At 37.7% G+C, this 23,766-nt stretch overlaps 1 protein-coding gene across 2 annotated transcripts in view; it reads right to left on the bottom strand.

The window, feature by feature from the left end:
* Positions 1–18,572, bottom strand: part of Zc3h6 (zinc finger CCCH-type containing 6) — a 54,436-nt gene extending 35,864 nt beyond the window's left edge. The window contains exon 1 of one of the 2 annotated variants that reach the window (XM_063230011.1): positions 17,267–18,572. In XM_063230011.1, coding sequence (XP_063086081.1) covers positions 17,267–17,298 — 32 coding nt within the window. In that variant the 5' untranslated portion in view covers positions 17,299–18,572. The remainder of the gene's footprint in view (positions 1–17,266) is intronic. The other variant, XM_063230010.1, reaches the window with a different exon arrangement.
* Between the last annotated feature and the right edge of the window lie 5,194 nt (positions 18,573–23,766).

Here is a 23,766-nt window from a genome sequence, read left to right as displayed (position 1 = left end):
ATCCCGGCTAGACCACTCTTCTTAAACCAACAGAAGACAACGCTGTCCTAGCTGTTTGAAACTCCCCATAACATGTTCCTTTATGCTTTTACTAATTCATGCTGTCATTCCTACCTTACCATGGATGATGAGGTAGGGAACTGCTCTGTACTGGTACCTTCCAACCATGCATAGAAGGGTTCTACCAGACTGACCTAAGCCTTGGCAAAATGCCCTGTGTCCTCCAGAATATAGAAAGGGGCCATTCTCAGGTTATACTGGGGCCATGAAAAGATATCTGACATGAGTTTTGTGATTTCAAGTTTACAACAGAATTCAGCCTTGTACATTTACATCCTGGATAACTTTCTTATTTCAGTTTCTTTACAGTAGCATAAATAGCTTCTCTTTACAAATGACCAGAGGTAAAAATCTGATGAACACCCTTAACCTTCAAAGTATTCTTGTCTTTATCCTTATCCAATACATTGCTAGGCCCTATGGAATACAGTTTGTTTACAGGAACTCAGCTAACCCTCTGCTCCCTTTTTAAAAAAAATTTTTCCTTTTCTTTCTTTTTGAGATGAGTTTCACTATGCAGTGGAGGCTGGCCTTGAACTCACTTTATAGCTCAGGCTGGCCTCAAACTCATAGCAATCCTCCTTTCTCAGCCTCCCATGTGCTAGGATTACAGGTGTGCAGCACCATGCCTGGCAGCTAGCCCTTCTTGACTACAACTACAACAATTTTTACTCGATTTTATCAATTCTTATGCCCATCTTACAATCTGTCGAAGTCTCAAACCAAATATGTATCTTTGCTTCAAGAATGGTACTTAATACATATATGTATGGGCAATATTATAAAATTTAACTAGCCTAACATCTTCAATAGTCCTATGACAATCTTTGTAAATTTCATTTAATTCTCAGAGATAAGAATTTTATTACAAATATCCCTTTTGTTGTGAAACTATATGTGAGTCAACAACATATGTACTCACATTTGCTTTATCTAACTTATACCTGAGTATGGTGGTGTATGCCTAAAATCCCAGCCACTCAGGAGGCTGAGGCAAGAGACTATGAGTTCAAAGCCAGGTGGGCAACTTAGTGAGACCCTGTCTCAAAAATTGTTTTAAATGGATGGGAAGGTAGCTTAGCTGTAGAGTGCTAACATAGCAGGTACAAGGCCCTGGGTTCAATCCCCAGAGCCCAGTGGAGGACTGGGCACTCGTATAATAATTTATTATACAGGAATTATGTAAAAATTTGATAATTTTTGATATTTTCTCATCATGTCTTTCAGAGGAACAGGCTGCCTTTCTGGCAGTGTCTGAAGACACTCATTTTCTTGGGTGGGGAAAAGTTATTAAAACTTTCTTAATAACAATGACTAAAAAGGCAACTAAAACCATAAATAGTAATACAATAAATAAAACCTAGTAATACAATAAATCAATCTAAAAATCATTGATCTAGATGGTTACAGATGAAAGTAGAGCCAAGATTTCTTGTTGGCAAGACAAGAAAAACATAAAGTACTGCTTGTGGAGTAATGCCACACAGGGAAAGTTAAACATACAGTCAGGTTGAAAGAAAAGACAACTTGTCTATCAAAAGCAGTGTCAGAAAGACTTAATATCTCATCTCTTGGTCAAAGTGAGGGAATCTTTTTGTGCCTCTGGTGTCTCCTTAATAATAACCCATTTATTTCTACTTGTCTCAGTTTTCCAAAACCTGGTCGTCAGAGTCACATATGCTCCCACATGGCTGTTATTTCATTGATACAAGAATTTACTTTGCAACATGGAAAAGAAAAAAGGTACTGTTGTCCAATCAAGCTAAATACAAGAACTTTAGCCAGAACTCCTACAACAGTGATAACACATGGAAGTGAGCATGTAACTTGTTCTATACCTATAGGACTAAGGGAGGATCAAAAGCAGGGGCCAAATTCCCAGTATGTGTGCACCAAATGCGAACTGGAAGTCTCTGAGCCTAACACTCATATCATATCTCATTCCTATTCATTAATCCCAGCTTGTGCTTTTGTGACATAGGCTTAAAAACTTTTTTCTAGATCCTAAATGAACCAATCAGAACTTTAATACCTAGACTCTTTCTAATAAACTTTACTTTTCTTTGTACCCACATATCTTTTCAATGAGGAGAGACACTTAATTTGTCTCTTACCCAGCAAGAAGATTAATTCAGCCCTCTCCTTCCCCATTTTAAAGTTCTGATGGTATCTGTGTTACTACCAGAAAGGTATTGAGGCTCTTATTGAACTATCAAATATGAACACAAATCACAACTGAAAGGCTAAAGATTAAAATGAGGCCAACACTAAGATTAGTTTACACAAGGATATGCCAGAAACCACTGAATGATTTTCAGATGTGAGCTACAAATTTGGCTCTGAAATGAGGATAGGAATATGACAATAGTGCTCTCATGACAATAAAAGACCAGATGCTTAAGAGAAGCCCCTCCCCCTTAAGAATAATATCTAAGAGAAATCTCTCTCTGAGTCCTGTAACTGTTACCAGGTATAATGGACATACTTGTTCCCAAGAATATCCAGAAAACAATTTATCACTTACAACATATTTTAACTCAGCCACCTCTCAACATAAGTAACTTCTGGGGAAAATTTAGGCCTAAACCATAATACCCAGCAAGCAAATTAAGTTAGTCCTTTAAAAAAAAAAAAACCATGGTGTGGGTAGTGGCACCCCCAACTGTAATCCCAGCATGCAGGAGGCTGAGATGGGAGGATTGCCACACATTCAAAGCCAGCCTGGGGCTGCACAATGAGTTCAAGGCCAGCCTGAATTACCAAGCAAGACCCAGTCTCAAAAGACAAAAAAACAAACAAACAAAATAAAACAAAAAAAGCTATCATGACATTTGTATTATCCAAGAAAGATATTTGTACAGGCTTTTGCTGAACTGTAAGTAAAATAAATCATGGTTAAAATTCTAAAGATTAAAATGAAGCTAAAGATTGATGGTAGTTTACAGAGGGATAAGCCTCCAATTACATTTTAGATAGGAGTTGCAAATCTGGCCCTATGCAGCAGGAAAACAAGGATTAGACATAAGACAATGCTTCGAAAGCAAAAATACAGCAGGTGCTACAGAGAACACTTTTTTTTCCCCTAGGAATAAAATGAGACAGCAATCTCTCCTTTGAGTCTTTCTAACTATCACCTAATAAAATGGCCAGTACTTGATACAGTGGACACTGCCCTCAAAAGGTATCATAAAAACAGTAACAAGTTTACTGCTTATAGCATCTCCCAATTTAAGCCAAAGGCAGGCTGCCAAAATTCAATTGAGAAAAAACAATTATGTAAGAAAACAAAGCAAAATTATGTAAATATCATCTGATGTTCTGAAACCCAATGATAAAACCCATAATGTCTAGAACAATTCTTAAAAATATATATGTATGGAAGGATTTTGTCTCTTAAAAATTATTCATTGATTGAACATATATTTATTCATCATCTTCTCAGTAGGGATACAATAGTAAAAAGCAACAAAGAGGTACAGTTTCTTCTGGTAAAAAGTTTTAAATTCAATAGTAGGAGAGATAGCAAAGAATCACACAATAATTTTTTATTTTTGAGACTGCCCTGGAATCCAGGCTGGCCTTGAATTCTCAATGATGCTCTTGCCTCAGTTTCCTAAGTGCTGGGATTACAGGTGCACCACACACCTGGAAATGTCTTTTATTAAACCACACAACTACTATTTACTTGAAGGAGGTCAAGAAGTAAGATAAAGTCAATGCCATTAAATCATAGAGCAAATATGAATTACTTCAATTCTGGCATGATTTTAGTTTTGTGCAAAAATGGTGGCCTCTAAGGCAGACCAGCCAGGTTACTAATATAGGACTTAAAATTATAAAATGCTATAGTGCTTCCTTTAATTGAATGAGTTTGGTTTTGTTTATGGTACTGGGGATGGAACCCAAAGCCTATGCACTCAACTACATCCCCACCTCCTTTTCCTTTTTTCTTTATTTTTTTCTTTTCCTTTGACAAGTTCTCTGTGAGTCACTAAATTACCTAGAATGGGCTTGAATTTTCAATCTTCCTGTCTCAGCCTCTCCTAATGCTTGGACTAGAGATATGTGCCACCACACAGCAGAACTGTATTTTATTAAAATGCTCAAAGCACATTGTTTCAGCTCAGTGTGGTGTCTCACACCTGCAATCCCAGGGCTGGGGAGGCTGAGGTACAAGGATCACAGCAAGTCTGAGGACAGCCTTGGTTACAGAGTGAGCTCAAGGCCAGTCTGAACCACACAGCAAGACCCTGTCTCAAAACAAAAACAAAAACAAAAACAAAACATGAGTCCAAATCTTTCCTTGCACAAATTTTTTAAGAGATAAAAAAGACTTACCAAATGAATAGCCCTATTTCATTTCACGGTCTTAGACAATTTGATAAAGAGTGTGCAGTTTAGTTTAGTTTATAGCCTTACTAGACAAAAGCTCCCACATCAAAGTGGAAGAAATGAAACCTGATACATTATTATCAGACTTAAAGTTCAATTAAAAGAAAAAAGAGCCAGGCACCAGTCAATATTCAGAAGAGACAGCCAAATATAGTGAGAGGTAGGTGGTTGCCAGAATAGCAATTTCTATCTTAAGTTAGAGGACCCAAACCAAAAACAAACAAAAATTTCTTATTTAATGAGGACCCAAGATTCTGGCAAAGTGGAGTCACTTGAGCCTGGAAATTAAAATATGAGCATTAAGCAGATTTCTTCAAAAGCTTAATGCATAACATGTGGCATATTAAAGCTGATCACCTAAAAAAACATCATAGTAGGGAAGATGACTAAACAGCTTTAGAAAAAAAAAATTGTATTCAAATTCTGCTTCCCAATCGATATGCTACCTCTACAAACTTGAACAAATTATCCTACCCCTCTTATTTCCAGTTTTCTTCTCTACAAAATGAGATTGACCAATCACCTTTAGCACCACAGAGATGCTTAAGGATTAAGTAAAATAAAGTTAGGTAATAACCTATCACTGTGCCTAAAGGTGCCTCTCAATTAAAGTTGCCTTTCTCTGTATGGTTTCCCCGAAATATGCATATTTGAATAAAATGTGTATACACGATCTCAGGTACTTTCACAGAGAAGGATTAGAAGAGGTTATAAATCCAAGCAGCAGGAATACTTTTTTAAAATTTTTATTGAAAAAAGGTAAAACAATTTCATAACAATAATACATTGTATATCATCATCTTCAAAGTGGTTAACAGTACACAATATGGGCATAAAAATTCTTCAATTGATACTAGCACAAGTCTTTTTTTTTTTTTTTTTTTTGGTACTGGGTATCAAATCAAACTTGCAACCTTACACTTGCCAGGCAGGAACTTGGGCCTGCTGAGCTAAAGCCCTGGCCCCTGAACCTTCCTTACTAACAGTATAGCTAGCTTGCATTTTTCTCTTTTCCCTTCCTTTCTTTTCTCTTTCCTTTCCTAATTTCTTTTTCCTTTTAAACAATTACTTCCCATTTCACAAAATCTATTGTACATTCTAGACCTTATTTACTCTTTCAATTTCTCACCAGAGAGATAATAGGATGTTTACATATGTGAGTCTGATTTATTTCACTTATAATTATGGTCTCAAATTATATCCATTTACCTATAAAAGTCTCAAGTTCAACCTTTATGGCTGAGTAGTATTTCATGGTATAAAAATACCACACCTTTAAAAAATCCATTCCTCAGTTGATGGGCATGTGGGTTGCTTCCAGGATTTAGCTATGACAAATTGTGCTCAAGCAGCAGGAATTCTAAGGAGAAAGTTCTCTTATTTTCCTTCAGAGAATAGCAAAGAAAAACTATCTAAAACAGGTAAAAGCAGAAAGGAGGCTGGGGTAGATGAAGTTTAGAGTCTAATCCTACAGGTATTTTTACTTTATCCTATAATTAGCAGTAGTTTGTGTAAAAGTTCCCAATATCCCCAAAGTCTCCCCAAAGCAACAATAAAGTATAAGATGAATTGTTCATATGGATTGTGGTGATTATACATGTTTGTGACAGTTCACATAATTAAAAAAGGATAGTGGTTTTTTCCCAAAAAAATGTTTCAAATAATCTATGGGGATCTCCTTCTGAAGGTGGTAGCCATCATTAATTCCCTGTCATCTTGTTTTGAAGTCCTGTATCATTTTCATTGTTTTGTTGGGTTGGGTTTTATTCTCTTTTTTTGTTTGTCTGATTTTATTACATCCAATGGCATGGCAGCTATTTCAAAGATAACAAGATATATTATGGTAGCCATTTTGAATTTGTTAGTATCTTGTTTTGAAGCATTTTGAATTTATTAGTATCTTGTTTATTGTATTGTTTTGTTCTTATTGGTTCTACTCTGTTTTGTTTTGTTCCATTTTTATTATGTCTGAAGGTATCTGCAGCTATTTTAAAGACAAGAAGAGGCATTATGGCAACCATTGTTGATTTCCTATTGTTTTGAAGTCCTATGTCACTTACACTAGTTTGTTTTGATTGGCTTTATTCTGTTTTATTTTGCTTGGTTTTATTCTCTTTAAAATAAAAAGTTTCCAATCAAATTGGTTCTGCTAACAAAATGTCTGTTATGTCTAATTCCTTGCCTTTAACTTCATTTTCCAAGAAGCTGAAAGTAGCAGTGCTATGCATTAATCTAGGAAATTAAGAATTTTAAAATATATACTCAAGCTTATTTGTTTGGCATCATGAAAAACAAAACCACATTATTCCTCAAATACCATTTTATCCCATAGCAGAGGCAACTTATAGATGAATAAACCAAAACGACGAATTATCTTGCCAAAGATTTTGAAGTTATTTTTTATATTTCATTTACTCTCCTGGATAGGTAACTAAGCTAGATATGACTCATTTTCATTCTTTTTCATTTATTCCCTTGAACTAGGCATTCTAGTACAGACTGAAGAGGTCAGAGATTACACAGAATCAAATTACAGCATACATTTCCTTACAACACAAAAGTTAGAAAATAACCTAAGTGTCGTGCTATCAAAATTAAAGTAAAAAATTCAGTACTATCATATTTTCATATACTAGTTCTCTAGGAATTCTAGTTGGATTAATCTGCGACAAGCCAGGGTAAAACTGTCACCTAGTAATATGCCAAAAGGGCCCTTGGTTTTTAAGGGCAAACCAGCATCTGGGTTTGCATTAAACATAATTGTGAGGTATCAAGTCTATAGGATTTTGAGGCATGGAAGGTTTAGATTTGTTTTAACAGAGAAGTTTCCCCAAGTTAACACTTTTGCTTAGGTATTCAGCTAAAGTGTACTTCAGTTCTGCATTGCTCTACAAGTCACGGCATGGATCATTGATGTTTGTCACATCATCAGGGATCACCTGAGCATTTGGTTAATACTGTATCTACTCAGATTAAGTATGAAAAAGCTTTGTTAGCTACATTTATGACTAATACTTAATATTCATTTTGAAAATTAGGTACAATTTGGAATGAAAATTTGAATGCTTTTTATGTTGAAGTTTTATCAATTAAAGTACATTAATGCAAAAGGTAAATGTCACATAAAAGCAATTTTGGGGGCTGGGGATTTAGCTCAGCGGCATAAGCGCCTGCCTTGCAAACAGACAGTCATGAGTTCGATCCCCCGTACCGATAAAAAGGAAAAAGACAAAAAAAAAAAAAAGCAATTTTGTGTTAAAAAAATTAAAACTTTTGTGTGTGTGGTTTTTTTGAGACAGGGTCTTGCTATGTAATTTGGGCTCGCCTTGAGCCCACTTTCTAGCCCAGGCTGGTCTCAAACTCACAATCCTCCTCCCTCAGCATCCCAAGCGCTAGGATTACAGGTGTGAGCCATCATACCCATCTAAGAAATTAAATTCTTAATAGTCAAAAAGTGCCATAAAATTGAAAATTGGCTTCTAAATTATGACTTTAGGGAGAGTATTATATCCTTTTTTAGCTGACAAATTCTAAAAAATTTAATGAAAAATTCAAGGCAGAATAATATTTTGAGACAGGGTCTCTTTATGTGGTTGACAGTGGACTTGAACTCACTATGTAGTCCAGGCAGGCCTCACATACATTCCTGCCTCAGTCCCCTGAGTGCTGGGACTGCAGGCAGCACTTCCACATCTGGTCTAAAATAATAGGGATTATATATCTTAATCTTATTTTTCATTTATCATATCGTAGTTTTCACAGTTTTAAAATCACTTCTAAGGACATCTTTAACTTATTTTATTCCATGAATCTTTCAAGAATCAAGAATTCTTTACAACTTTTGAGAATACATTGAAAGATGTTAATTTTTTTCTCAATATTGGCAATTGGAACCAGGGCCTCACGCTGAGATACAATTTCTCCTTAGCCTTTTTAAAATTTTTAAATTTTGAAACAGGACTGTAGTAAGTTTGCCCAGGCTGGTCTTAAACTTTCAATCTTCCTGCCTTCCAAGTACAGTAGCTGGGATTACAGGTACATGCCACCAGACCTGGCTGAGAATATGAACTTTGATACTTCAAAATATCTTAAGAAAAACTCCAAAGGTAGTATAACATAACTACTTTGTTCCAGAGATATTATGTGCATGTACACACAAATATGTTACAGGGAGAAAGTTCCTCCTGCTAGTATCCCACTACCTCAAGTTAAGGGGTAATAGCTCTATTAATAGCTATAATGTGCATTAAAACATTCATAGGAACACTCTGACAATACGCAGCTCTGAAAAATTACCACTATAGTATTATAATGTCTTACTTTTAAAATGAGACTACTAAAATTTCTAACAATAAATGGTAAGAACTTCATAGGTAAAAATTCGTATTTCTTCACATATGTCGGAAGTTTACACTACAATGAAGATAGTAACTTCAGCTCCAGCTTTGACTGAATACTGACTTTCACATTTGGCCATAGAATATTAAAAAAAAAAAAAAAAAAAGACATTTGCCTGGTAAGTGCAAGGTCAGGAGTTTGATCCCTGGTCCCCCCCCTCCCCGAAAAAAGACATTTGGTGTAAACTATGTACATCCAAATATTTCAGTATTTCTTATGTCAATGGGCTACTGGTTTCCATTTTATCCTTTTTTTTTTTTTTTTTTTTTGGTCTTTTTCGTTTTTATTGATACCAGGGATCGAACTCACGACTGCCTGCTTGCAAGGCAGGCGCTTATGCCGCTGAGCTAAATCCCCAGCCCCTGGTTTCCATTTTATTTGCTTACATAATTTTAAAACACAATCTAGTATCGTTCAAGGTTGTTAAAATCAACTCATAACCTACCTTATGGGTCTAATAACCTATGTTATAAAGAATTCAACCCCACATACAAACGCTCATGACCTAACATTCTGTATATTGCTAATAATCAAGACAAACAACAAAAAGAGCTGTTAGTTTTTCTTTATACATATTCAATGAATTCCCTTAAATAAGCTGAAACTCATACAAATAGAAGAATTTGTCTTCTATAGCACAAAGCTTACAGATCTAAGTTGACTGTTTGATTTCATATTGTTTTAAAATACAATGTTAAGATAGTGTTCCTTATAAATTCAATCTTCAATATTTTAAGATTGAAGGGTATTACTTCAGGATTTAGACAAAGGTATCATATTATGAATTTGTAATAAACTATGACAAAATTATTTGTGGTGCAGTAATATGCCAAATCAACAGCAAAATTCTTGGAGGTAGTCAATATCCTGATATCGTATCTGATACCACAGTAACATTGTGAAGCTGGAAAAGGTAAAGGAGCTGAATTCTACAGTTAGGTTGTGGTCTCACATAAGTCATCAATCATCTTGTACAAGTTGCATACCCTTTGAGTCTGATACCTTAACTATGAAATTAAGATATTAATAGCTTCTCTATCACACCAAATGAAGGTGTACAAATATAAACTGATACAATATTGAGCATCATGATAGTTCCAAAGCTAGGTTCTTTATTTCTGTGCCAACTTTACAAACAGATTGTAACTTATTTTTTATGTAGTTTTATGCTACACTTTTAAAAATAACTTGGGACTTGTTTTGGTCTCAAGTGTGTAAGTATAATTTATGAAAGTATTAAAAGTTACTTGAAATATTAAAAAGTCAAACAAAATACTTAAAATCATTTGTAATAAAGTTTGCTCTTTGCCAAGTGTATTAATAATCTGCCAAACTTTTTTTTGGTCATTTAATGACTTAAATCCCTGGGTGGTTCACAGCATCAGTAGTAACACCCCCAGAACCCAACCACCCCAAAAAAGATATGAGGAATAAGAATGTCCTCAAAAAAAAAATAAACCATACCAAAAGAAGATAAACTGTAGCAGCGATTAGAAACTTAGGCACAGAGGACCTAGTAAAAGATGACAAACTTAATATAACAACACACAATGAACAATATTCCCCAGAAAGAGGGGTGTTCACCAATGGAAGTCATGAAAAAGAAGTGCATGGTGCCATATAAGCACTCCCCATGAGAAAAGATACCCTGTGAGGCAGCTATTTTTGGATACTTTCCTATCACTAGGATATGTCACCTGACATTCACAATTTAAAGGGGATTTATTTGGCTCTCAGTTTCCAATAGGTTCAGTCAATGTTTGCTGGTTCAAGGGTACAATTAGCATGGTAGAAAGTCATGGTAAAGCAAAGCCGCTCCAGTCCTGGTACCAAGAAGCAGAGGCAGTGACCCACCCTCACAGTGCATTCCCTGATGAGTACAGGACTCACACTGTCCAGTCACCATCCAAAAGCCTCTCCTCTGAATACATGGGACTCTGCAGGGACACTAGAGGTCAACCAAGACACGGATGTAAGCAACTGCTTGACTGGTACACCGCGGGAGAGGCGGATCTGATTTCACGAGAGCCTCGAATCATTTATAACCAACCCATTCTCTAATTCCATGCACTTGTTCATTAGGCAACTCTTGATAATTTTAAGTTTTCCACAGGGGATTTTATAGGAAGCGAACAGACTGATGCAAGTATCCTGTTCTCATTTTAGATGAATAAACTGGCATTCTCATCTACATATATTCTCTTGTGATGGGAATTTATATCCTTAGATAAAAGCGTGGGCTCTAGAACTAAGATCACGTGAGTTCCTAATGATTCACTTTGTGAACTTGAGAAATTTGTCTGATCGTATTTGTTTCTTCATTCTGTTTCTCCATCTGTAGAAAGATGAAGAATAATAAAAGCTTTCCTTAGGCTGTTGTGAGGAAATCACATGAAGCAATTGAAACAGTACCTGAAACCCAAGTGACAAATGTTGACCACTGTTAGTAGTTTTGAGCATGAATTAACTAAGATGTCTGAGTCTGAACAAAGCTCTGAGATCAGTGTGAATCGGAAAAACAAGACCACTGTGTTGCACAACTACAGGGAATGCTGATACACGAAAGAATATCTGAGAAGCCCTCATAGAGGTTTAATCTGGTAAATTCAAGGTCACCCCAATGTGAGGTTTTTTTAGCAGCCAGCCTGTCCAGGTGAAAACCTGGTTTTCTACATCACAAAGGGTAACAAACCCAAATGACTGCAGTGGGCGGGTCAGCCACCAAAATGAGTGAAGCTCACCGTGGTTGGTGAGTTTACAAGTTTTGACTGGGAAGACTTATCAGGGAAGAGAAGGTTGGTCCAACTTTAAAGGCATTCAAACACCAATATTTAGAACATCTATTCAAAAGCCTACTTGTCTTCCTTCCTACTGAACTCCTCCCTTCTTTTGTCCACTTTCCCTAACTCCTATTTATCAACATGCAGCTAATACTTCAGCTACTTAAAAAAAAAATTAACAGGATCTCCATATGTCATCAGGAATAAGTCTGGTCATTCAAACTGATTTAAAGTTTTTCCTGCTTCCCCAAACACTATAGTTACACACTCTCCACATACTAACACTTTAGAAATCCCTGAACCTACTGTGCCATTTCATTTCTCTGTGCTTTTCATATACATATTATCTCTGCTTCTACTTGGGCAAACCTTATTCATCCTTCAGGCTCACTATTCTGAGGCTCAACTTCCTTCTACACACCCCTTCTGCACTCACAGTGCTTATACTATGACTCATATTTACTAATCTGTTTCTCTGCCTGTATTATAAAATCTTGGAAACTAAGTTCATGATACTGTATTCAGGTTTGTTTCCCAGTATTTAATACTACCCTTAGCAGAGAGGAAACACTGTAAATCTGTTGAATGAACACTTAATGAATGAAAAATTTTAAAGAATGAGATCATTTGTATCAGAGATTAGGAAAACATTTTCCTATGAATCATAGTGCTTTCAAGTATCAACGCTGAACCTGATTGTTTAATTTTGCTAAAGAAAACTCTTTGATAATTTCAACAAGAGTTAAATCAGTTAATTCAGGAACCAAAAGATTAAATGGCTGATCAGAAAAGGCAATTAAATTCTACTAATCATATTAATTTGCAACGTAATTACTGTGTAGAACACCAAGTGTACTCTAGAGGAAAAGGATCTGTCGTTTTTAAATATCAACTTTTAAAGTGAAAAGGGAAACTGAAAATAAATTATAGTTTTGTAGTTCAGAAAATAAGAAAAATAATCAGCACCTGTAATCCCAGCACTCTGATAGGGTAAGACAAGAGGGCAGCAAGCTTCAGCCCAGCCTGGGCAACTTAACAATTTTAGTAAGATCCTGTCTCAAAATTTTAAAAGGACCCAGCCCAGTGCAAGGTCCTGGGTTCAATCCTGAAGGGCTGAGGGAGGAGGAAAAGGAGAGAGAGGAGGAGAAAAAAACAAAACAATTATGAAAAAAGAAGTGTGATAACCAAGTTAGAAGAAAGATCAGGACCAGAGCTGAATTTTATTAAAAATGGTGGCCCTTTCAAACATACATTACAATTCCAAACTATTCAAGAATTAAAGGCCAGAATTTATCCCATCATTTCCGTGTGCAAACTTAATGAAGAGTGAAAACAACACTGCAAGAAAGAACCAGCATACTTCCTCAGGCTATATTTGTGGGATCTTGGATAAATTGCTGAATGTTGTAATACCACTATGATTACCTAGTCTCTAAATAATATTAATGCAAGAGTCAAATGGAAGCTCTGCTACAAATGGAAAATGTAATCACCTTCACCCTCATCCTCTGAGATTCTGCAGGGCAGTCTCTTGGCAAGATTTCAATTCATTTTGAGGACTATGGAGAATTGGGACCTTAACAATTTTAACTAGTTAGAGGCTGTTTTCTGAGACAGAATCTTGCTAGGTTATCCAGACTGACCTCAAACTCATGATCCTGCTACCTTCTGAGCAGCTGGGATTACAGCCATGCACGACCACACCCAACTTCTATTCTACCAGAAAAGCCTAAAGATGAAAACAAAGTGGGTAAATTGTTCTTAATAGGCAACAAATAACCTCCTCTCAGTGTTATCCCTACACCTCCTAGCAAAGAATCAAATCTTTAATTGTTCACGTTTTCATACTAGTTCACACTTAAATTATCATTATCATAATTTCAATATTTAAATTTTCCTCCAGTACAGGCCCTTCAAACTTTTTACCACTAATGTAGTTCAGAAAATTCTATAGTGTTGAGCTATATTTATCTTTTCCTACTCTGCTATAAATGTGTTCAAAGCAGGGACTCAGTAAATTTCAGGGGTTGTTTGTGGAGGTGGGGTGTAGCTGAGTGGCACAGCATTTGCCTAACACACTTGAGGCCCTAGGTTGGATCCCCAACACTGCAAAAAACAAAAACAAAACAAAAAAGAGTTGTTTATATACTGCTTTACTTGGGTCCACATCCAGCTAAAACACAAAGCTAGGCTGCTAGAATTGGATCCGAGAAAAGGAAGTAAAGAACTGAATGAAGAGAGACAAAGATTATACCTCCCTTTGATTTCCCCCTATTTCTCCATCTCTATTTTTTTTGATAAAGATCTTTAGATACTAGGCTACATTTATGCACTCTACATATCTACAGATTTATTTATAAATACTGCTATATTAATAACATGTTATAAAAATACAATGTTTTCACTTCAGGCATTAAAATATTGAAAGGGATGTATATGAAATGGACATTTTTTAAAAGTTGCTCATTTGGCAAAGAAATCCTGTACAACATGTTTACCATAGAAAATATGTAAAATAATTTAAAAGGAGAAATCTATGCATTGTGTGAGTGCATTTACATTTAGAATGTCATTCTGTAAGTTATAATAGTAATACTTTAGTTTGCATAAAATCAAAGCAGTTATGTCAGACTGTACTTTTTTCCTGTGTGCAGTTTTCAAGAACACCAGAAAAAATCTGAGACAATGCCTAGTTCTATATACCAAATTTTATATAGCCCTCATCTAATAGAAACTTGCACTGTAGTATAAAACTGATACCGTGTTGAAACACAGCATATTTGAGTTCACAGATTAGTCTTTTTTCCCCAGAATTATTTAAGAATCATCTAGATGCCTATTAAAAATATAATTATCACAAGTTACCCTAAAGATTCTGATTCAATTGCTGTGGGCAGTATGAAAACCTTTATTCTATATCAAAGTCAGTCTGATTAGCTAGGAATGGGAAACAATGATCGTCTGTACAGTGGTCCTCAGTTGGGCACATATTAGAATTACCTGGGACACTTAAAAACCTTAAAACCTGGGGTGAGGTCCAGATCGAAGGAAACAGCACCAGTACTTTCATTCATTCATTTATTTATTTTTAAGACAGGGTCCCACTTTGTACTTCAGGCTGGCCTTGAACTCAACCGTGGAGCCCAGGCCAGCCTCAAACACACAACAATCCTCTTGCCTCAGCCTCCCAAAGGCTGGGATTACAGGTGTGTGCCACCACACCTAGCACACCAGTACAGTACTTTTTAAAAACTCCCCAGAGACAGTTGAGAACCACTGATATTGAAGAAACTTGAAAATTTTTTGCAGAACCTTTCTATTATCTAAGCTTCCTTAAATTCTCAAAGCTAAGCAGTTGCAAAGCTGAAAGTAGAACCATTTCTCCTGACTCCTAATTTACTGTCTTGATGTTGTACTTTCATTTTGAGAGTTTCTGGGGTGGGGGTTGGGGGCAAAAAGAATCCCTCTCCAGTCAGTGTGATGGCAACACATGCTGTAATCCCACACTCCAGGAGACTGAGGCAGGAGGATTACAAATTCCAGGTCAGCCTGGGCAAATTAGCCTGGGGAGATTCTGTCTCAAAGAAAATTTTAAGAGCTGAGGATGTAGTTCAGTGAAGGCCCTGGATTCAGTCTTGAGTACCACAGAATAAACTCTTTTTGTCCCAGAAAAATACTGCCACTTAGTTGGCTAAATTAAAACACAGCTAACTAGAAAATATTTTCTTGGTCATTTAAAAACAAAAATAGACAAAGCAATACTAGTGCTTAATCTCTACTTTGGATGCTCAAGTTGTTACATATACCTTACAAAAGGTCTTTAAAGTGTTCACTTTAAAATTCTGAGTCTCGTTTCACAGTTCCACTAACTACTCTGACCCCTACACTTGATGACATGGTTTCTTCATTATGTAGACTACACAATTCTACCTATTTCTATTACTTTATCCACTAACACATGAGAACAAAATTCCTTTTTCCATATTTAAAAAAATGAATATTAGGCTGCATTAGCAAAATTTCCATTATTGAAGTGGGGCTTTAGCTCAACAGGGTAAGTGCCTGATCCCCGGTACCGATAAAAAAAAAAAAAAAAAAAATTTTACCATTATTGGCTTGTCCACAGATATTCTTAGAAAGTTCCTCAAAGTATAGTTAACCCATTCCAAAAATTTTCTTTTTAATAATAATTATTAAAAAGTAACAAGGGGAGAGGGTATAAGCTCACCAGTAGAAGAGTGCTTGCCTAGCACTTAGGCCCTGAGTTTGATCTCCAGCACTGTAGAGGTGCGGAAAAAAGATGCTAAAAATATCAGGGACTAGGAGGTAGTTCAATGGTCTTTTCCATTGTATGAGGCCATGTCCCATTAGTATGCCTTAAAAAAAAAAAAAAAAAAAGTAAAAGAAACGTGTCCAGGGCAAGCTCCCACACCAGAATTTTGGAGTGCATTTTCCTTTTTAAATTTTGCTACATTTATTTGGATTACTTTTTGGGGATCTACTTTTGTTACTACAGTATAAAAGTTGCTTCACATTTTTACCCCTTTCAAGATTGCCAGATATTTAGCTATTTCAAAATTTCAATGGTTTGTGATCTTTGCTTCTCAATTTAAAAAACAAACAGTGTTTGTCATGCTTTATCAAAAATATTCCACTTTACTCCCAAGGTAAAAACTTTAAAAATTCTTACATAATCTAATTAGAATACAATGTATACTTCTATTCACAAACTCTTAATTATGAAGGTCCAAATTTCCAATCAATTATCTAAATAAGAATCAGATGCAAGGGCTTTTGTTCCAGTAATTTTAATGAATGAAACCCCTCCCTTTTAAAAAATAGATAATGTGAACTTGAAATTACCCAAAACTAAAGTATACTTTATAAAACACCCTTCCTCCACCCCCAACTGTTAAATGGGATCAAAACTGCCTCTTCAGGCATAAAAGTGAAAAAAAAAAAAAATCAGAAATCTCAGTTAAGTGGTTAAGTGTTCCAGGGAGCTAGAGCAGCTTGGAAACCGGGCTCGGTTGCACCATCCACGGAGTTTCTACTTTAGGCGACAACTGTGCTATGGGCTAAGGGCTCCAAAGTCTTACGTCTTTGGGGGCGGAGGGTTCGTATACTGAACTTGATATTGGCCGTTCTCCATTGCAAAGGGGACAAGACTGTGGCTAAGGTATGGCCCGCGCGGGGAGCGCGGGCTTCGGGCTTTCCCTGAGCCCCCGCGCGTTTATTTTTAGCGGAGTCCGGGGAGGAGTCAGGGGCGCACGCGCCCGCACCGGGCTCCGGCCGCTCCTCCCCGGGCCCGGCCCGCACTCGCACTCGCGGCCGGCCGGCCCGGGGCGGGGGGCTCGCGCGTGCCCGGCGGCGGGTAGAGGGAGGCGGGGCGGCGCCGGCGAGCGGACCCCGGCTCGGGGAGGCGGGCGCGGCCGGGCCGGCTCCCCCGCCCCCCGCCGCCCGCCCGCCCGCGGCCGCAGCCGCAGCCCGAGCTCCCGGAAGGGCGCGCGTCATGGAAGTGATGGAGCCACACAGAGACGTCTAAGTCATGCAGGAGGCGCCCGGCCCCGGCCCGCTCCCGCCGCCCCGACCCCTCCTCTCATCCGACAGAAAGACAGACAAGAAGGCGTCCCGACCTGTCGTGCCCTGCATGTTCAGAGTCTGTCATGTTTGGTCAAGAACGGGGCGGGGCTGGAGGGCAGGTCTGGAGCCCGCGGCGGCGGCGCTGGCGGCGGCGGGGCGCGGGGAGGAGGCCCCCTGCGCCGCCTGCGGGCTCCTGCTCCCGGCCGCCGCCGGCAGGTGACGAGGTGGTAAAAACTCACGGTTACTAGTGAGCGACACAGACACAGACTTTCCAGTCTATTAACAACCACGCCAGAGAGATGGGGCTCTAACTGCAAACACTGGGCAACGGCCCGGCGCTGCCGCTTTAGTCTCTATTCGCCGCCGGTGGCTGAGGCGTGGGAGCGGGCGGGCGGGCGGCGGGCGGCGACGCGGGGATTTGGACAGTAGCCGTAACGGTGATTTCTCCTCACCAACATGGCGGCACCCGAGACAAGGCGGCTCGAGAAAATGGCGCCGGCCGCAACACCTTGTCTGGGACTAAAGGGCAAGAGAGATTCCTCCGCGAGCCGCGGCCCTTGCCCAGCCCGCCGGGGCCGACAGCGTCTGCCATTGGATGCAACTGCCTGTCAATCATATGGAGGGGCGGGACTCCACCCTGCTCCATGCAGCGGCGGAGGCGACAGCCTGGTATCGAGTCCGGGCAACGAGAGACGCGTCCGATAGCGCTGGGACTTGAGGAGGGGCGGGGGAGGCGGCCTCGCCGGAATCCTGCGGTCCCTCCAAGTTTGTGGGCCCATCTCTGCCCGAGGCTACCGCCCAAGAGTTGGGTTCGCAGTGCGCCAGGCCCCTAGGCCTCAAAGCGGTTAGCGGACCTCCTCCTGGCTGCAGGGTTGTCGCAAAGCCAGTGGAGCATAACAGCAATTGTGTCATAAAGGCGCGTTATTGTGAATGTATAATTCCTACCTTATATTTATTTCTATTGATGAATTATTTTAATTTTATGAGTTTTATTAAACAAGTACTAGGAAAAACATCAAAATGATTTTTTAAGTATTTCTGAAAAAAGCATCAAGAGTTTATATATTGACTTGTTTGGTGCAGTCTAAAAATAAATTCTTATATGAATCACAATGAAGATACCAATAGAACTCTGCAAAATGTAATCTATACTTAAATCATCATACCTAAGGCAGGCTTCACAGGGTCCATCATGTGTGCTTTCTCTGACAGCTACTATTATCCTTTCCTGGCCTTTTTGTAGGATATAATTGACATTTTGCCGGTCTTGCTGTTTTGTCAGGAGGTTCTTATATATACAATGTGTAGTTAACAGTAACATTACTAAAATAAAATATTAAATCCTTAATATGTACTGAGTATTTAGAATAAACATGAGTATTTTCACATCAGCAGTGTAGTTGCTTACAAAACCTAAAAGACAATATCAGAAATAAATTCCTGTATGACCTATAATGAAAACATTTATAGAATATTGCAACAAAAATAATCTTTGCTTCAATAACCACACCCTCGGCTGTCTTCACACATAACAACTGCATGCTCCATAGACACATCTCATCCTGACAGCACATGAGCTTAGCTTTCCTTTCCTAGGTGGCAGGCCATTCTTATCTCTTTATCTTCCTGTTTTGTCAGGAGCTTCCTGCTAATATTGTACAATATGTAGTTAGCTGAAAAATATATCAATAATAAAATTTCAGATATGTAATGAGTGCTTAACTTAGACATCAACTTTTTTTTAAAATTTTATTTAAAAGGAAAAAGAGAAAAACAAAACAAAGCGGTGTAAGGGTACAAGTAATACAGAACTACAAAAAAAAAAAAAAAAGAAATCACCAGTTAATAGATTACATATTATCATCTTAGAGATAGTTGCTCAAATCACAGTAGCAAAGCATACAAAGTGGGCATTCAAACAGTGAGACTGCAAACAGTTGTGTTCAATGATCCAACCAAAAACATTAATATGGTCAGCTATTTAACACCCCTAAACACACTTGCTGTTGTATCCTTTAGAGCTCTTTTTTTCCCTCTCTTTTTAACAACAAAATTTACACATTCTGGGTTTTATTACTCCTTAGTTCTTATTACTTTTTTGGGGGGAGAGAATAAAGTCAAATATGGCAAAACAAAGCTGTCAGTCAAAACCAAGGATAGACATAGCACATGGCCATCAACATTTTCATATCTGCTGTTTACTTGCTTACAAAACCTAAAAAATAACATCAGAAATAAAAACCTACGTGAACTACAATGTAAATACAAACAAAAATCCACCACAAAAATAAACACTGCTTTAACTATCACATTCAAGGCAGTCTTCACACATAAAAACTGTGTGTTCCATACATAAGTATCGCATACACTGGTAACATGTATGTTTTGTTTTCCTGTCCTTTTCTGTAGGGCACAGTTGACATCTTTTTCGCTTTCCTGTTATAGTAGGTTTCTGTGATGCTGCACCTGCCTGTTCACTTGTCAGCTCACCAGTGTGCTCCACAATTTTTTTGCGTAATTCCCTGGGCAGAAACATTTTGTTTTTCCTTTCCTGTAAATGATCTCTTATGAGCTCCAGTCCCAATCTTCTAAGAAAATTTCTCCGTGATATGTTGTACTTGTTATTTTCTTTGTAAACTATGAAACTATTTATGCCACACATGTTTAGGATCCAGTAAAACACAACCATTGGCCAACGCTTTGTGTTTCGAGTAACATCATAGTTGCTGCATAGCTCATCAACAACGTCTACTCCACCTTTAGTTTTGTTGTAGAAAGTTATCATCTCAGGCTTCTGTTTTGTTGAGGTTTCCCTATCAATATTTCCACCATAGTGCAATGTTGACATCAGCAGTATCAGTTTGTTTTTCTTTGCCATATATGAGGCCAATGTTATATCTTTCCGAAATCCAAAGATTGTACTATACAATTCCCTGTTTTGGAACTGCAACATTTCATTTGGAATTTCTGCTTTGCTCCTGTGTATAATTCCTACACTGGTCAACTTGTGCTCTGTTAGCAAATGTAACATCAATTGGAAACTGGTAAACCAATTGTTGAATGTCACATTCCGATCAGTTTGGGATATGGGAGCAACAAGTCTGTTCACAACATCATTTGGTTTATTACTATAGGAATAAGGACCTGCTGGCTGAGTTCCAGGATAAATTTCTAAATTGAAAGTATAATAAGTCTTTGCATCCACAAGGGCATAAATTTTTATGCCATATTTTGAAGGTTTTTTTGGAATATACTGCCTGAAGTTACAGCGACCATGAAATGCTGCAAGATATTCATCAATAGTCATGTATTCAGATGGTGTATAAATTGCTTGGCAATTACCTACAAATCTCTCAAACCATGCACGTATAACTGCCAGATTATCACTTCTTTTTCTTTCTTGGCGAGTTGTTTTGTCATCAAACCGCAGGCAATTTTGAAGGAAACCAAATCTTCTCAGTGTCATTGTCATTCTACAAACTTCAAGCCCACACCCATCGCTTTTCCATAAGTCTTTTACATTCTTGCGACTTCCATGAGAAAGCCCTGCTAAGTACAGCAGACCTATGAATGCTTTCAATTCAGTTAGTGAGGTGTCATAATAAATACATTTTTGAGTATGGTTATTGGTACACACAGAACGTTTTACTTGTATTTCAGCATTTGTGTATTTCACAACATCTTGGAGCATTTCATCTGTTATAAACAATTTCCAACATTGAATGGCAGTGCTGGCATTCTGTCCAATAGGTTTCACCCCTGCTGAGATCCTCACTATATTTGCAGATCTAGTTCTAACATTAGATTGTTCCATTTGGTTGCATGACCATTTTGTGCCATTTCTACTAATCAAATATGTACTCACGTTGCTATTTTCTTCTTCATCTGAATCAAGGAGGTCTGCATTCCCTGTGTCTGTATCAGTCAATTCTTGTTCCATTTCACTGTCACAGGAACTTTGGTTTGCATGGCCAACATCAAAATCATTATCATCTTCATCATCTATGCATGAAAGATCTGATGATTCACTTTCAACCTCCTCCACAACTTGCAAATCTGGTTTTTCATGTGCCATTGTACAGAATTGGGTGACTTCTATTAGAAAAATCAAAAGAAAACTTTTTAAAAAACCAATCATAAATACACAGAAATTTAGCAGTGAGCATTTCCTGAGTAAAACTCACCTGTTGCTGCTTTGGAACTCTTGTACACACTTTGCTGTTCTTCTGTCAAGTGGGTGAATACACAGATGGGTGTTTTGCTTTCTCCGGGCTTAGCTACTGTGAGTCACATCCACCAAAGAGTGGTGTCGTGAACATACGTAAACCTGTTAGTCGGAGCATTATGTGGGTAAAAATTCCAGCTTGACACTTTTACACACATCCTGTTTGCCCCAGGCACAGCTACTGGAACACACAGCCAGGTACTATTATGCTGAAGTATAAATTTACAGTAGAAAAATATGGGACGGGTTGTTGTAACCCAGTGTTATGCCCTTAAAAACAAAACAAAATAACTCTGTTTCTGAAATAGTAGGCAAATGTCTTCTCCTTCAATGTTATGATGATTATGCTTGCATGTGCTTTAAGAAAAATAATAACTTGGCATACAACAATTTCTGATATTTAAAACTAGATTGACCCAGCCATTCCTTGGTAAAATTAATCATTAAAATAATTACATAAATTTGACATTTCATGACAAGAGTAACTTTTGTGTGTAAAATACTTGCAAACATTGCAGAAGTAGGGGCAACCTGCTTGGGACCCCTTCTGTCTCTCTTCAGACAGAAGCTTTCTTTCTCTCAATAAATAAATTCTGCTCTTTAAAAAAACATTTCAGAAGTAGAAGCAGTGAAGCATTGCATTTCTTTATACTTAGAACATGACCTTCTGAAATAATTCTTAAATGACTGAATGTAGTGTACTACTCAGTTCTGAGGGGAAGTCCTTTATTTTTTTTATTAAAATGATGGGTTTAATGGTTAATCTCACCAGATAGCTGGCTGCCTTTGATTAATAGCATGTCCTACTAATACTTTAAATGGAATTGTTCAGGAACAACAGCAATCACTAGATAGAATTTGAAATTAAAACTTTTGGATGTATACACAAAAAGGAGAAAAGAAATTGCACTTTTTAAAAAGTTGAACATAGCCATTGACATGACCTGTACACTGATAATTCTGCAGGCAGATTGCCACATTTGTGCATAATGTGTTTATAAGAAAGTTGCAAATAATAGGCCTATTTTGCCTAGAGAAAGAACATTAGTTTTTATCTCTATTATGACTACTTTACTTACTGTAGCTATCCAAAGGCACAAAATAACTGCTTATTCACAAATGTGTTTTCTACCTGATTGGAAGCCTTAGAGATGTGAGAGAGAAATTCCTGTTCCATCTACATGGTGATTTACTTTAAGATTACACATGAGTATTTCTTTATTGACATTCCTTGGAAGGTTTATGTACACACTGCAAATCCAAAAACCAGAAAAAGTATCTTTAAATTGCTGCTTCCAAACAAGATGAAGGTACAGCTGTCAGGCTCTATTTTCAGAAACCACTAGGGCAGGGGCTGGGGATTTAGCTCAGCGGCATAAGCGCCTGCCTTGCAAGCAGGCAGTCCTGAGTTCGATCCCTGGTACCGGTAAAAAGGAAAAAGACAAAAAAAAAAAAAAAAAAAAAAAAAGAAACCATTAGGGGATTTCTTCTACCTCAGGATAGAAAACAGCTGATCTCATGATTATGTTTAACTGTTTACTCTCAAATTTTAATCCACAGTTTAGAAATACCTGTTTAGAATTTAATACAACTTTTACAGTTACCAAATTCTAAGAAATCTTTTTTTAAAATCAGTGATGCAAGGGATCTATGGGTTGATTTCAAAGCTGACAATTGCGTGGGGTTACTTTTATTTTATGACTGTGTACTATCTTCACATCTGGATATTCAGAATTCCCATCTCTCGTTTTGTTGTCTAGATGTCTTTCATCTTTTATAGACTTATTCCTAAGAATTTGATATTTTTATTAGTTTTCTACTGCTATATAACAAGTTACCAAGAACTTGGTGGGTTTTTTTGTTGTTGTTGTTGTTGTTGGTTTTGACACAGTGTCACTCTATGTTATTTAGGGTGACCTTGAATTCACTATGTAGCCCAGTTTGGTATTATACTCCTGGCAATTCTCCTGCCTCAGCCTCTCAAGTGCTGGGATTATAGGCATGTGCCACCAGGCTCTGCTTATTTATGTGTTTGATATTAGAAGTTGAACCAGGACCTTGAACATGCTTGGCGCATGTTCTGCCAATGAATTACACCGTAATCCCTAACACTGTTTTTTTTCCTTTCTAATCCTCAGGACTTCAGGTTCTTTCGCCGCACTCACTAAGATCTCCAGTTCTAGCACACCCAGCACAACTGTTACTGAGTTTGGGGGTACTAGAGTTTCTTGCTAGAGGTGATTTCTAGATTCTTTCTGTCCTGAACAAAAACTAACAAAGACAAGCATAAATGGTAGCAAAATGTCACATTTGTAGCATTAAAGATAG

This window comes from Cavia porcellus, unplaced genomic scaffold, assembly GCF_034190915.1.
Source record: "Cavia porcellus strain 051 isolate PalLab524CR breed Dunkin Hartley unplaced genomic scaffold, mCavPor4.1 scaffold_18, whole genome shotgun sequence".
Lineage (NCBI taxonomy): Eukaryota > Metazoa > Chordata > Mammalia > Rodentia > Caviidae > Cavia > Cavia porcellus.
Note: the sequence above shows the minus strand (reverse complement) of the source record. Positions and strands in the feature narration are given on the sequence as shown.